General features: G+C 36.6%; 1 protein-coding gene across 10 annotated transcripts in view; it reads right to left on the reverse strand.

The window, feature by feature from the left end:
* acaca (acetyl-CoA carboxylase alpha) overlaps positions 1 to 14028 on the reverse strand; it is a 60426-nt gene that overhangs the window by 20855 nt on the left and 25543 nt on the right. Inside the window, exons 28-40 of one of the 10 annotated variants that reach the window (XM_073860864.1) lie at positions 12209 to 12232; positions 11175 to 11273; positions 10253 to 10396; positions 8866 to 8968; positions 8432 to 8539; positions 8283 to 8339; positions 8036 to 8080; positions 6747 to 6788; positions 3586 to 3801; positions 3347 to 3502; positions 2374 to 2577; positions 1456 to 1611; positions 378 to 524 (exon numbers count right to left, since the gene is read on the reverse strand). In XM_073860864.1, coding sequence (XP_073716965.1) covers positions 378 to 524; positions 1456 to 1611; positions 2374 to 2577; positions 3347 to 3502; positions 3586 to 3801; positions 6747 to 6788; positions 8036 to 8080; positions 8283 to 8339; positions 8432 to 8539; positions 8866 to 8968; positions 10253 to 10396; positions 11175 to 11273; positions 12209 to 12232 — 1501 coding nt within the window. Of the gene's footprint in view, positions 1 to 377; positions 525 to 1455; positions 1612 to 2352; positions 2578 to 3346; positions 3503 to 3585; positions 3802 to 6746; positions 6789 to 8035; positions 8081 to 8282; positions 8340 to 8431; positions 8540 to 8865; positions 8969 to 10252; positions 10397 to 11174; positions 11274 to 12208; positions 12233 to 14028 lie in introns of all 10 variants that reach the window. The other 9 variants (XM_073860863.1, XM_073860868.1, XM_073860867.1 and 6 more) reach the window with 9 other exon arrangements.

Raw genomic sequence — 14028 nt, forward strand, 5'->3', positions numbered from 1 at the left:
ACACCACCCTAGTGAGTAGTGAATGGCTGACATCTGTTTTTTTTTTAATGATGATATTGATACAGATAAACGTATCTATTCAGCAAAATGGTCGATACACTGCTGATATACAAAAACAATTTAAAGCATAAGACATTTCAACTCAACAGACGAACATGAATCGGACAAAGCTCTTAACTGGCCAATATCAGTCAGGCAGATTATCAAGTGTGTTAAATGTTTACTTCCACTCAAAATCAAGATTTGATAATACGTGAAACTAAAACCAACTAACAATCCTGATCAAACAACAATTAAAAGCAACAGAGAGCCCCCTAGTGTGTACTTAAAGTACTACATGTGCTGATTTGTAAAATTTCATGGTGGCATGAACTAACCTCATTTCCTCCAGGTAAACGGTTCATCTGCACCAGCTGACCCTGAGAATCGAGAACCAGCTCTGTGAAGGTAAGCAGCTCAGATGGCAGAGGGCATTTGGGTAAGCTGGCGTGTGCGTCCATGGACTGCCATAGTTTCCTCAGAGACTTAAGAAAGATGGGTAGCATGATCAACTAAGCTGATTGATTCAGTCCTGGAATCAATCACTTTTCCAAATCTTTTAGCATCAATGTACAAAAATTGTGTTTTCATTGGTGCAAAATGCGCACTAAAGTACTTCTTTACACTGCCAAGAAACTAAGGTAGCATTTATAGCAAAAAAAGGTGGGTTTACACCAGTGACGGTTGGTGACTTCTTTTTTTGGGGGCGCACGATGCAAAGTTCTTCACAACATGTATGTAGCTTGTTATGTGTGTCAGGGTTCGTAATTTCAAAATATGTGTTCTGCGCTTTGTGAGATTGTGTGTGCATCATGTGTCATGCCAAAATAAGTGCCTGCTGCAGACGCGTCTAAAGGGTTTATGATAAAAGAGACGTTCGTGTTGTCCAGATACTCGCATAATCAGAGTTTACTGTTAAGGAAGTGTCTAGCGTGTATTTTGGAAACGTGAGCGTCACTTTTATCATAAACGGTTTTGACACGTGTGCAGCAGGCACTTATTTTGACAAAACACGTGATGCACACAGGATCTCTCGACACGTAGGCCACATATTTTGGAAAAGGGAACCACACACGTGACAATCTGAACACTTATTTTGAATTGGCGCCTCCTCGGATGAGCAGTCACGAGCCACCACTGGTTTACACAGACACAGTGTGTCATAAAGGTGGGATAAATTTAACAGGGTCAATTTCGATATCATGTTACTGGTTTTGATACTGGCAAGATAATTCTGATGTGGTGGTATTTAATTACACTCTTCACCCTTGCATAGAAATCATTAGGTCTTGGTCTAATGCATGGATTTGCACAAAAAAGCTAAGTACAAAGAAGCATTTTAAGTGTCATGACTGCCTAAATCAAAATCTAACCAGAGAGATACCCACTGATAAACTACTGATTTTGGGACAATACCTGACGGAACATCTCTGGGAAGTCATAGACGTAGGTGGTGCCTAGGCTTTGGGCCTGGAAGCGTTTTGACTGAAGGAGGTCTTTAGTGACATATGGTGTGTTGATGAGCATACCATGCAGAGGACCCTGTTTGTCTCCATATGCCTGGAACATAATCTGAGGAGAGAGAGAGAAAGAGAGAGAGTCATGCAAAAGAAGAAAAAAAAGCACAAATAAACAAATATCCCCCCATTGTGAACAGATGACACAATACAATTAACACCAACAGTTGATGTTTCAATGACTAAATACGATTTTGTTAACAGTAGTTACATTAAATAATTTTTAATGACATAAATTTCATGGAAATTTTTTTTACACTCTGAAAGTAATGTTGGCATGTCACTGACAAATAAAAAAGATAATAATTGTATGTACTGTAATATACGTTCATAAAAAAAATTCATAAATTTGCATAAAATAAATCTGTAAAAGAAACACAATAGGTGACAGCTTGAGCTTATCTTTGCATCTGTGAAAGGAAAAAGGTGTTACACAACAAGTGCAATTCTTGTAGAAACAACAGATCAAAATTTGGTGAAGTTTGTGGTACTACGTTTTTGGATATCTGTATTTGGAAACATAAATCTTCTTATTTATCACCCTTGTGGATGTATCAGTCGACCACTATATTTAAATATTAAAATGAAAAAATTTGTTGTGCTGGCGACAAACTTCCTCATTTCAAAATTGTTTGTCTAACAGATTTTTCTTAATTTGTTTGTTATCAATAGTAAAGTTAGAAATATGCCATCATATTTACTACAACAATGCTAATGGAAGATAAAGGGATATGTATACACTTTATGTGTGTGTACTGTATTTGTGTGTGGTAGATGAGAGACACGTGAGCCCCACCTGTCGGTCTTTGTGCCCCACCTGTCCTGTACGGGAGTCTGTGACCTCCTTGTACAGGCTGATGTCCAGGTAGTAGCCGCTCTCATTTGTCAGGAACAGGCGGATGGGGATCTGTTTTCCGGTGGGGGTCAACCGGATGTTGATCTTTAGCTCTGCTTGGAGCACACGCAGCTTCCACAGACGACTGCCGTAGCGCATGACCATGGAGCGCACAGATTCCTCGATCTGATTAGAACGCAAAGATACAAAACATACAGTGTTTATAAATGTTCAACACAAATGCTTTAGAAATATATATACAGTACTGTGCAAAAGTCATAGGCCACCACCACCACCACCAGACTTGTTGTCTTAGACGTTTTAATGTCCATCCATATTTATTTTCAATCTATTTTATTTCAATACAAACAGAAAATACAGGAAATATGTACAAAAAAAATGTAAAATGACATTTTCAGGAGGAAATGTCTTCTGTAGGCATAGTCGGTGTTTAGTGAGATCTCTCTTGGCACTAAACACATTTTAAGCGTTTTTGAGCAGAATGAAGCAAAAAGACTAATTTGTTTAAAATTAGAAATTGGGATTTAATTTTATTTAGGTTTTTCCTGCTATTGCTCAAGTGGAAAGGGATTTTAGCCTAAAAACTTGAAATATCAGTTTTTATACAGTTTTTAATACTATATACACATTTCCTGTATTTTCTGGATGTATTCTATTAAAGAGACTGAGGAACAATTATATATATCAAACAATAAATGATCACTATACAGTAACATTGCAAAAACAACAAATCTAATTGTTGCATGTTGGCCTAAGACTTTTGCACAGTACTGTATATATAAAAACTTACTAAACTTCCTACCCACATTTACCCAAACAATATAAAAGTAAAGCTTCAATATAAAAACACATTACAGGTTAATATGCAGACAAAACTATAAACAAGCCAACTGTAGGATGCTCTAAAACCACTCAGACCGAGTGTGTTTCTAACCTTCGAAGGGTCCATGATAACAGTGGGAACGAAATTAAGGAAGATGTGGTTGCAGTCTGTGCGAACTGTGGTGTTATTAAACGCAACCTCCAGCTCATCCATGGCCTCCAGCAGCAAACGTTCTGCCTCATTATGCAGGTACTCAAACGACGCCTCCTACGCAGCAGAGAACACAATGTTGTCACATTTTAAACGAAACATATGGATGTGATCATAGAAGAACCAGCAGAAGCTCATACCTTGGTAACCAAGTCAGAATGGCGGATGATGGCCCGCACAAAGAAGCGATAGTCTGTGACTTCAGTGCCCACTTCCACACGAGCCGCTCCCAGGTACAGGTGCATCTTGTGGTTGGCGCAGGGGATTGCTGTCAGTGCAAAGTTGCGCATGCGATTGAGCTCCAGCTGAAAAGCCAGCGCAGGTTCCAAGTGCCTGTAGATACGGTCCTCCACAAACTGGAAAAAAATATTTGTACACCATTAAATGTGAACAAACAAAAGCATACTTGTTGTGGTAAACTGAAGATGTAAAAAAAACTAAAATTGGTAGAGTAGGTTACAAGTGTTAGAGGTCAAAACATTAATAAACAATGTTTTCAAAACAATAATGAAAATGAATCTTGATGACACTATGAAAAAAGTGGAATCATGGGAAATGTCATTTTCACAATCCAGAGATGTTGAAATTCATGTATCAAGATCACACATGAGGTAATGAATTACGTTTTTTTTTCTGTACGCACCAATGGTTAAGTGTGATACATGATGACGATACAACAGCATCATGCTAGATTCTCTATAGCCACCGCTTCTGGATTTGTCCATGTGTGTTGCCATAATTTCTACAAGCAGAATCCGAGTATAGCACAGATATCATGGCATTGATAGGCTACAATGACAAGGGATGAGCCATTATTATTTTAAAGAGCACCTATTTCAATGCTAAAAAACAACTTTATTTTGTGTATTTGGTATAATACAATGGGCCCTATTTTAACGATCTGAAACGCAAGTGCGAAGCGCAAAGGGCAAGTGACTTTGTGGGCGGATCTTGGGCGCTGTTGCGCCAGGTGCAAATCAATAAGGGGTTGGTCTGAAGTAGGTTCATTATTCATAGGTGTGGTTTGGGCGTAACGTCAAATAAACCATTCAGAACGTCATCCAACATTCCCTTTAAACGCAAGTGTGCAAGTTCCATGGCAGGTTGCTATTATTATGACGGATTTACCAGGCGCACGCCAGGAGCGGTTCAGAGCCGAGGAGACCGTCGTTCTTGTAAGAGCAGTCAAAGACAGAGTTGTTTTGTATGGGGATGGGAGAAACCCAGCGTCGGTTAAACAGGCGTGGGAGGAAATAGCCACAATTGTCTCATCAGCTGGCATCCCCATCGTTGCGCCAAGCGCTACAATGATGTCAGGAGACAGGGGAATCCCAAGCTTGCCAGCATAAATCGGGCACGCCGTGTAACGAGAGGTGGACCTGCCTCTACACAGGACCTGACACCAGCAGAGGACATCGCTGCGTCCACACTCTCCGCTGAAAGCCAAGAAACGCAAGCAGTCCAACCCCAAAGTACACTTACAAATCAAGTTCACATACATTAAGGTTTCTTATGAAAACATTTTAATTATTATTTACATAAAATAAACGTAATACAGCCACACAACAAACTTCTGAAAATATTTTAATCGTTATTTGCATGATAATTTTTTAACGCAGCCACACAAAATAAATCAAAACTATCACCACTCCTTACCACAATGATTTCCCTTATCTCATGTGTTAATATTTTTTCTTTAAGTGTGTGCGCGTTGTGCACGCTCTACATTATGGTCAAGCATGCGCCCTTAAAATAGAATAATGAACAACGCGCAACTGACTTTAGACTAATTTTCTGGTCAGTGGCTCAATTGTTTTTTGAAACTGCAAAATAACATCAGGGATGGTTTGCGCCAGAACACGCCTTCTTTTTTGCGCTGAACCGCCCAGGGAGCGCAGGTTCATTCCCTAGTTTGCAGACGTGCGTCTGTGGAGGGAAAAACCTGCTGTGTGCCGGTGCAAAATACGAATGATACATGCGTCACTGACAAAGTCAATTGCGCTGGGTGCAAGATATGGCCCAATGTCTTTGCGTGGTTTATGGTTAAAAAACATAATTTTCCATATACCAGATTTCCCAGTCTTCCTAACATGCACGTATTTTGTACAAAACTGTCACTGACTGCCCAGATAACCTGTATGTTGTGATTGGCTTTAATACCTCTCACGTCAGCCAGAAATGTGACGCTCCTTACCATGTTTGAAAGATCTGCGCACAATGCAATGCTAACAGGGGTTTACTAAGACGCTGCAAGTCCAAGTGGGAGGAATTATGATAATGCCGGTCTTTTCTACATCATAAATCCCAGGAAGTAAACGGTTGCCTACAATCCATGTGTTTGTTGTAGTCCACGAAAAGAGATTTATGTTGGAGACAATAACTTGCGTCATTGTTTACTTTGGGGTATGTACCTTTTGCATATTGTTAACATGTACTAATATACACTTACACACCAAAAGAAATGTCAGATAACCTGTAACCTGTAAATGTCAGATAACCTGTAACCTGTGAATCGGACCATTGGTTCTCTATAAACTGGAATTTACAAATCCTTGAAATTTTTTTTATTAGAAATATCTTACATATTGTGCCCTTAAGGTGAAGTGTTATTTTGCAACAAAACAGCAGCGTCCACAACGAAATGCAAATAACACCGGTTTTAAAATATATAAGGAAGACCACAAAGGTCCATTTCAGCCCTGTAGCAAAAAAGGCAACTCATACGCCTAAAGATATTAAACCTTTAAAGATGGTTAAATCTAGATGTTAAATGTTAATGTATGGTTCACTGGAACAAAATAAACATTTAGGCAAAGATGAGGTCATATTTTAAAAAAAAAAACGAAAGAATGAATGAAACAGATACTATGAATGAGATGTAATTGGTCGTTTTGATAAATTTTGAAAAAGTGAGTCTATGGGAGAAGAAAGTGCCCGTGAGCTACAGTATAATAGCATGCTGGATTTAGTAAATGTAGGTAATCACAGCAGCTAATGGATGTCATCCCTCTCAAATGAGACAAATAATTAAAAAGTTCATTAATGTAATGAGCTTTGCTGGAACCATTTTAGCAAACTATCAGGGCTGATAGAAGACAGAGAAACGCCATTGATCATGATGGAGTGACTTTCTCAGCCAAGACAAGAAACAGGAATATAACAGCTTCCTCTTTATTCCCTTCCAATTTCCCCTTTGTTCTTTCCCTGAACATAAAGCAGCTGATGGATTTTATGAAGGCTTTTAAACGTATAATGATCTTTTGTGTCTGTCAGTGGTAGTCTTTTGTACATCATAACTCACCTTGTCTCGAGCCCGGAAAGTGAAAAATTTGGGGAATTCTCTCTGTGAAATAAGAAAAGATATTGGATTGAAACAGTGAAGTAACATTTTATTTTATCTTTGTCAATGTTTAATTTGACCCAGCACCAGACCTATATTAATGATATAACACAGAGTATTAAGACCTCATTGACATGTAGAACTAAAATCAAACTTAAGTTGATTTTTTAGGGGCTTAAAGTGTAAGGAACTTACAGTAAGAGATAATTTTTCATCTGTTCCAAAACCTAGGGAGCTGGGTACCTAGGCAGATTTTGTAGGCATCATAGGTGCACTATTAATGCAAACACCATACCAAACTGTAGTAGGCAGCAACATTAAGCTGTTTAGACAATAGCACATGCATTCTTTGTATAAAGCAATGCCATAATGCAATAATGTAAAGTATTTCAACTGAATTGGTCTACACTTAACTATCATGAAGCCAGAAATTGGAATTTTCATTTGTATTTCTTAAAGAAAAACAAAATGCTAGGTCAGTAACTTTATTCAGAAGTGCAATATAAAAACTCATTTAAATTCAGACCATTTCAGGGATGTGTGTCACTTAAAGGTGCAGTATCTATTGACCGAAATGCAATATAATATACATAACTTAGTTTTAAGTGGTGTAAAAAGACCAGACATGACAATGACATGTTTTTATTACCTTAGAATGAGCCTTTTCTATCTACATATGCTCTAAAGATTGTGTATTGTCACTATATTAACCTCAATACTTGACTGGCTACTCTCTGCTGTCTCAGACTATGACATTATTGTCCCGTGTTGGCCAATGTAGCTTCTCTATGTTTTTCAAAAGGGAGGGGTGAGCGGTGGACTGAGCTGTTAGCTGCAATTTGTAACCTCACTGCTAGTCAGGTGCCACTAAAATGTACACATTGCACCTTTAACCAAAACACCAAATAAAAAACTCATTACAAATGTATCAAGGATGCCTAAACTTCAAGACCTCCATGCAGCAAGATATTACATTTACATTTATGCATTTGGGCAGACGTTTTTATCCAAAGCAACTTACAGTGCATTCAATAAATTTCTTTATGAGTATGTGTGCTCCATTGGGGTACGAAGCTTCAAGGCCAGCTAATTTTTTATCTACATTTGCCTTTCTATTATTTTTAAACCTTCTGGTCATGTTTGGTTTTGATTATGATATCATCTTTGAAGGTAAACATGTAGACAACACAAAGGCACCTCTCTAGGTTTTGGAACAGAACCAATGTCTTATACCCTTTGCAACTACTTACATGAAACCTCTGGTCCACCTCACAGTTGACCTGCTTCCTGAAATCCTGTTAATAACGGCGTTGAGAGCAAAGGAACAGGAGAGAGACAAACATGCAGTGGGCAGGCCAGATTTGTGATTACTCATAACAATTTATGGTTATTAAGATTTCGGTTGAACTGCAGATTATTTAGTTAATTCTCAATTAAAGAAAGAGTTAAGTGTGAGAGCAGAAACATGCTTCAAGAGCAGTTTGTCGTCATATGTACCTTCTGAGCAACCAGGAAAGTAAGTCTTCGGATGCCGTGCTCAAACAGCAGAGATTTCTGTTGTAGACATTGATAGAATTGTTATTAAATACAACGTACAAAAAATAAACAAAAAAACAGCAGAACAACCATTTCAAGAAAAATTTTACCTTAGAATGGGTGAACTCGTGGAACATGGAAGCCAGCCCATCGTCATCGATATCACTGTCAGTCTTTATGGCCACGTTAAGGATATGAATCGGCTCATCTTGGATGCTCTACAGTAAAACAAAAGTTTTATCCAAGTTTTATGCTTTAAACTATATAAATTATTTATATATAAATCGTTCATGCAATCACAAAATCCTTAGATTTGCACAATTCAGGTAAATGTCTATTTTAAAATACAGCAAAACAAAGGTCCATCCAATTCACAGAATTAAAAAAATCCTTTATCATCTATTTGTGAAATAACATCATACAAATAAGTGTAGTTAATAGAATGTGTCAATTATTTCATAAAAATCAGACTTAGTCAAACATAATGAATATAAATGCTGTGAATTTTTATGCGAATTGATATGTATTTAAATGAAAATTGAACCTTGTTGTCCTCTTCTCTATACAGGACAGGGTTGCCCCCTTCAGGAAAGGTTGGAGTAGACGGGGGAGAGTCTGAGAAACAGCTCAACACATCTTTAATGTTCCTGTGAGAGCACTTGCATTAGACACCTTAGAATGCATATTTGGTTCATTTAAAGAAAACTTCAAATTCTGAGTGTGCAATAACCATTAAAAATGCAAGATGGGAATAAATATATTGAACAACATTTTTTATTATGTTTCATAATTTTCTTTATACATCATAGCCGTATATAGTCTTGCTGTAGGACAACAGGTACAGCATTGCATTTGCAGTGAAAAAGGTCATTGGTTTATCCCCATGGGAACACACCCATAAAATGTATAGGTTATAATGCATTATTCGAAGTAACTTTGGATAAAAGTGTCTGGTAAATATAAATATATTTTATAGATACTACATATAAATGATATATAAAATTATAAATGTAAATGCTTGTGACAACAAATTAGTAACATTACATACATACATAGTAAAAATTATTAGGGATGTCCCGAGTACCCGGGAGTGACAGAGACGATCAAACACTTGACCATAGTGAGGACTATGGCATTAGGAATGTTTTTTGATTTGATTAATCTCATATAGAATGTGTCATATAGAAAGTGCTTTAGTTTACTTATTAATAATCGAGCAGTGATATTTTTCCCAGCAACATTAATTTTCGTAATTGCCATGACACACACGCACACCCTGCTCCCTACTTATGCCCCAACTCAAGTTCTCATTTTTCAGACATCAATTTTGAAACATAAAAAGGTAACCCCCTAAAAAGGGACACTGCAGCATAAAGGGACCATAAAGGGACACTGCAGCAGGCGCAATGATATTACACAGCGCCTCACAATAGTCCCCTGCTATTGAAAGTAACCAAGGGGATTATTTTCGGGCAGTGCGTAATATCATTGCGCCTCCTGCACCCATGTTACAGCAGCAAAGTCCTTGATTATTATGCAAGAATAAGAGTATAGTTCCTAGCCATATCTGCCTAGAAAATTGCAACTTTTAATTTTTCTTCGGTCTTAGTACACAATGTAACTACAGAAGAGTCAAGCTTTAAAAAGGAAAAATATCGAAACTCTTTGGTTATTTTTGAGCGCGATGCTAAATGGTCTAATCAGATTCAATGGATTATGCTAAGCTATGCTAAAAGTGGTACCGCCAGACCCGGAGATCAGCTGAATGAATTCCAAAACGGTGAAAATCAAATGTTTAACTCCAGGGGAGCTAGAAAATGAACATATTTTCAAAAAAAGTGGAGTGTCCCTTTAAGTCAGTTTTTATTCCCCGTTGACATTAAATACATTCGTATTTCATTACATTTTAAGTAACTTGCAAACATGCTGACCTGGTGAACTCCTGGAAGGAGCGGAAGGAGACCATGGCACCCATGCGCTGACAGGGTGGAGTGAAGGAGGTGTCCAGCAGAACATCACTAACGCTAGCCACATGAACCATGCCATAATGGTTTAGATTAGAGGAGAAGGACATCCTGAGAGCACAACACAAACAAAACAGGCATGTTATTAAGCAAACAATAGCTAATCTCTTTTTTACTGTACACAGTAGATCACTCCCTTATTAAAGACCCCAGGAGTAAGACCAAATCATCTTCTTCCTCAAGACTGGAAGACTGAAAAGGACAGGAATTGCCTGAATGTGAACACACAGCTCCGAAGGTTATAAAAGTGGGGGGTGTCAGGAGGCAATTTAAAAGTTAGAGGGAAAATAATTATGATCGAAAGTTCACAATATGAGTGAATAAATGTAGTTATTAAAGATATAGTGAATGTGGTTGTTAAAAAATATTCCAGGTTAACAACGCTTTCGATACGATAATCATTTGAAAATCATTTGGAGTTTTTCGCTTAAATTTTTTAAAACGCAAAAAAAAAACATGTACACTTTTATTATTGCAAACACATTTTTTAATGCCTTTTGAACTAAGAAAGGATTTTCCCTGCAAATCTACCATAGCCTGAAGCTAACCTGGAATATTTCTTTAATAACAACTATTATTATTATAAAAAAAAAACGGATACATTTTCATGTCTACCATAAAGTCTGTCACACTCTATACTGAATTTAGGTTTCCCTGTCTATGTTAGTATTAACAGCAAACACCAACCCATAAGACCAATTAACAAGATTCACAACCATCAAAAAAATAAGTGTGAATAAAAGAACAAAATATGAGTACAAACATTGACCAATTAAACCCTCTGTGATTAAACCCTGTAAGTGCTCTTAAACCATCTGTCCTGTTCTACCTCTCTTCATTCTCAGAGGATTCCCTAGCTGCCCCTGTGGCACTATGGTTTGCTGTGAGATCTCGAGTTTTGAAGTCTTGTAGCGGGGCAGACAGTTTCCTGGGAGGACAGTGATGACACAGTTATATTTTGATACACACGCACGCACTCGCACAGTTGGAAGGCACCACAAACACACGTTGTAGAATTAATCACCACTATTACACAGTTAATTCAAACCCAGTATGAGGTCTAAACTATTTCACTTAACATATTACGGGAGTACATCATTTGCATACACACTCATCACAAACACGCTGATGTTGGGTGATTTCAGATAGAAATGCACACACATCTGTACTGAGATCATGAATTGGCGCAATAAGCCATGCAAATTGGTAAAAATAATTACGGAGATTAATAGAATGAGGGCTGCTTTTATTTGTGGAACACAAACTTTTAACATACAGCACCATAATAGCTGTGATTCTCTGGTCTAATTCAGTATAGAGAGAAAAAAGCATTCAACTATGGAAAGCATCTACTTGATCATTAGATATGTTCGGGAAAGTGTGGATGTGTTCATTAAAGGTTAAAAACATTAATTCAAATTCATCATATTACATGTGATAATATTCTTGGCAATGTTTGGAACAGAATACTTGCAAAATACTGTGCAAAAGTCTATGTATGCCACCTCTTATTCCATGCAAGTAAAGCACATGCATTGTTGGATTTTATGTGTGCTTTATTATACAACTCATTGCAACTTTAGATATTTGCAAAAATACAGAAATTCTATATGCTGCACAAATACATAGAGCAACCCCCCCCCCAAATAAAAACAGTACCATGACGGTATACTATTCCAAACACCACATTTTTATTTTTCTTCTTGAATGATAATAAGTTGATCCTGGATATCTTTACAAACAATTCTGGGCTTACGCACTGTTTCTACTTAGTCATTGAAGTATTTGTTTAACCATACTGGTTTTCTACTATATTTTCTAAGTCTATGCTTTGGTTTACTGAGGAAAGAATGTGTACTATACCTGTTTAGAGTGGGGATGTTCCCTCTGCAATCAAACAACATTGATTATTTATTGGTTAGTGTCAGGCATCAATGGGAGGGGTCAGTCTTAAGAGATCAAAAGTGTGTGGCCCTTTTACATGACTGAGAAATTCAATAGCAGTGTAGTTGCCCACTACTGGCAATGAGACGTTTTGTTAAGTTAGATTAAATTCCCAAGTATTTTTAAACAGGGATGCATCAATATATTGGCCTATAATCGGTGTCGGAAGATCAAAGCAATTTTGAACGTTGACAATAGAATTGCGGTGTGTAGGCTTTGCACTGCTAGGATATAACATAATATTTGAAGCATGGGTTAAAAACGCAATCATTGATATCAATCGATATTGAAATAAAATTTGAATTGGTGTCACAAAAATGTCGGTAACACTTTACAATAAGGTTCATTAGTTAACATTAGTTAACTACATTAATTAATGTGAACTAATAATCAACTGCACTTATACAGCATTTATTCATCTTTGTTAATGTTAATTTCAACAATTACTAATACTTTTATTAAAATTTTGTTAATGTTAGTTAATGCACTGTGAACTAACATGAACAAGCAAATAAAGCTTTATTTATATTAACTAACGTTAACAAAGATTAATAAATACTGTAACAAATGTATTGCTCATGGTTTGTTCATGTTAGTTAATACATTAACTAATATTAACTAATGAACCTTATTGTAAAGTGTTACCAAAATGTCTTATTGGACTAGTTGCAAAAAATTATTTATATTTAGCCTAAATGCATAAATCTCATGAAACTTACATACAGGGTCATATTTTTACACTTTAAAACCAAAATAAATAAATTACATTTTAAATGTACTGTATTTATATAAAAAAAAAAAAATTGTGTGACTTTTTCCAGTTAAGCACCTATTAAGACAACTAAGCAGCCATTTTTTTATTATTTTAATTAGGGATGTGATGATTAATCGTGCAAATGCGCGTTTTCTCAATAAATGAATTTTAATAAATTGCGGTGAAATGTGCCACAAAGCCATAGGGCGCTATCGTGCAGAAACTCCATTTGTGCTGCAAAAGAAGTACCATTACAAACGTTATTCCAGGAATTTTTTAACATCATACTTACAAATTTTCTTCAAATTGTTTCAGGTTTTATTATTATAATAAAGAATATTTTGAATGATTGTGTTTGACGATTGTTGCTTTTTTAAATGCATGTTATAAATGACTCAAACTTAGTGATTTTAGATTGATAAGGACTTCCTACTGATCACAGAGCCGAAGTACATGCAGGAGCTGTGCATGAAACACATAATCAGAGCCTTGTGATTCAGAATCGATTTCAGATAGATATTTTTAATAGGGAACGCGATTTATCGTTACAGCCCTAATTGACAGAAAATCTGCTTAAAGGATGCAGTATGTAAAGCTAACATTGCTAACATGCTCATGATCATGTAAACAATACTTGCAATATAAAATAGTCCTTTATTAAAATCATTATTATCTTCATGCAATATTTAATTAAATGTGGTTGGTTTTAAGGAGAAATTTGTGACCTGCAGTTGCTTTCATGAGAATCAGCCTTAAAATATGCCACACACTTTACTTAAGACTGCCTCTCCCTCACATGCAATAACTCAATTTAGAATCTCTATTCTGTATTTCTACAGTACAAGGCATATGTAATTTATTTTACACTAATCACATGCAAAGCCATCTAGTAAGAACTGCACAGATGCATGCTGGGAAAAGGGATTATAGGACAAAATATCTACAAACACTACAGAAAAACTGCACAGTACATCAGAGGAAGCTA

The sequence above is a fragment of the Misgurnus anguillicaudatus genome, chromosome 22, assembly GCF_027580225.2.
Source record: "Misgurnus anguillicaudatus chromosome 22, ASM2758022v2, whole genome shotgun sequence".
NCBI lineage: Eukaryota > Metazoa > Chordata > Actinopteri > Cypriniformes > Cobitidae > Misgurnus > Misgurnus anguillicaudatus.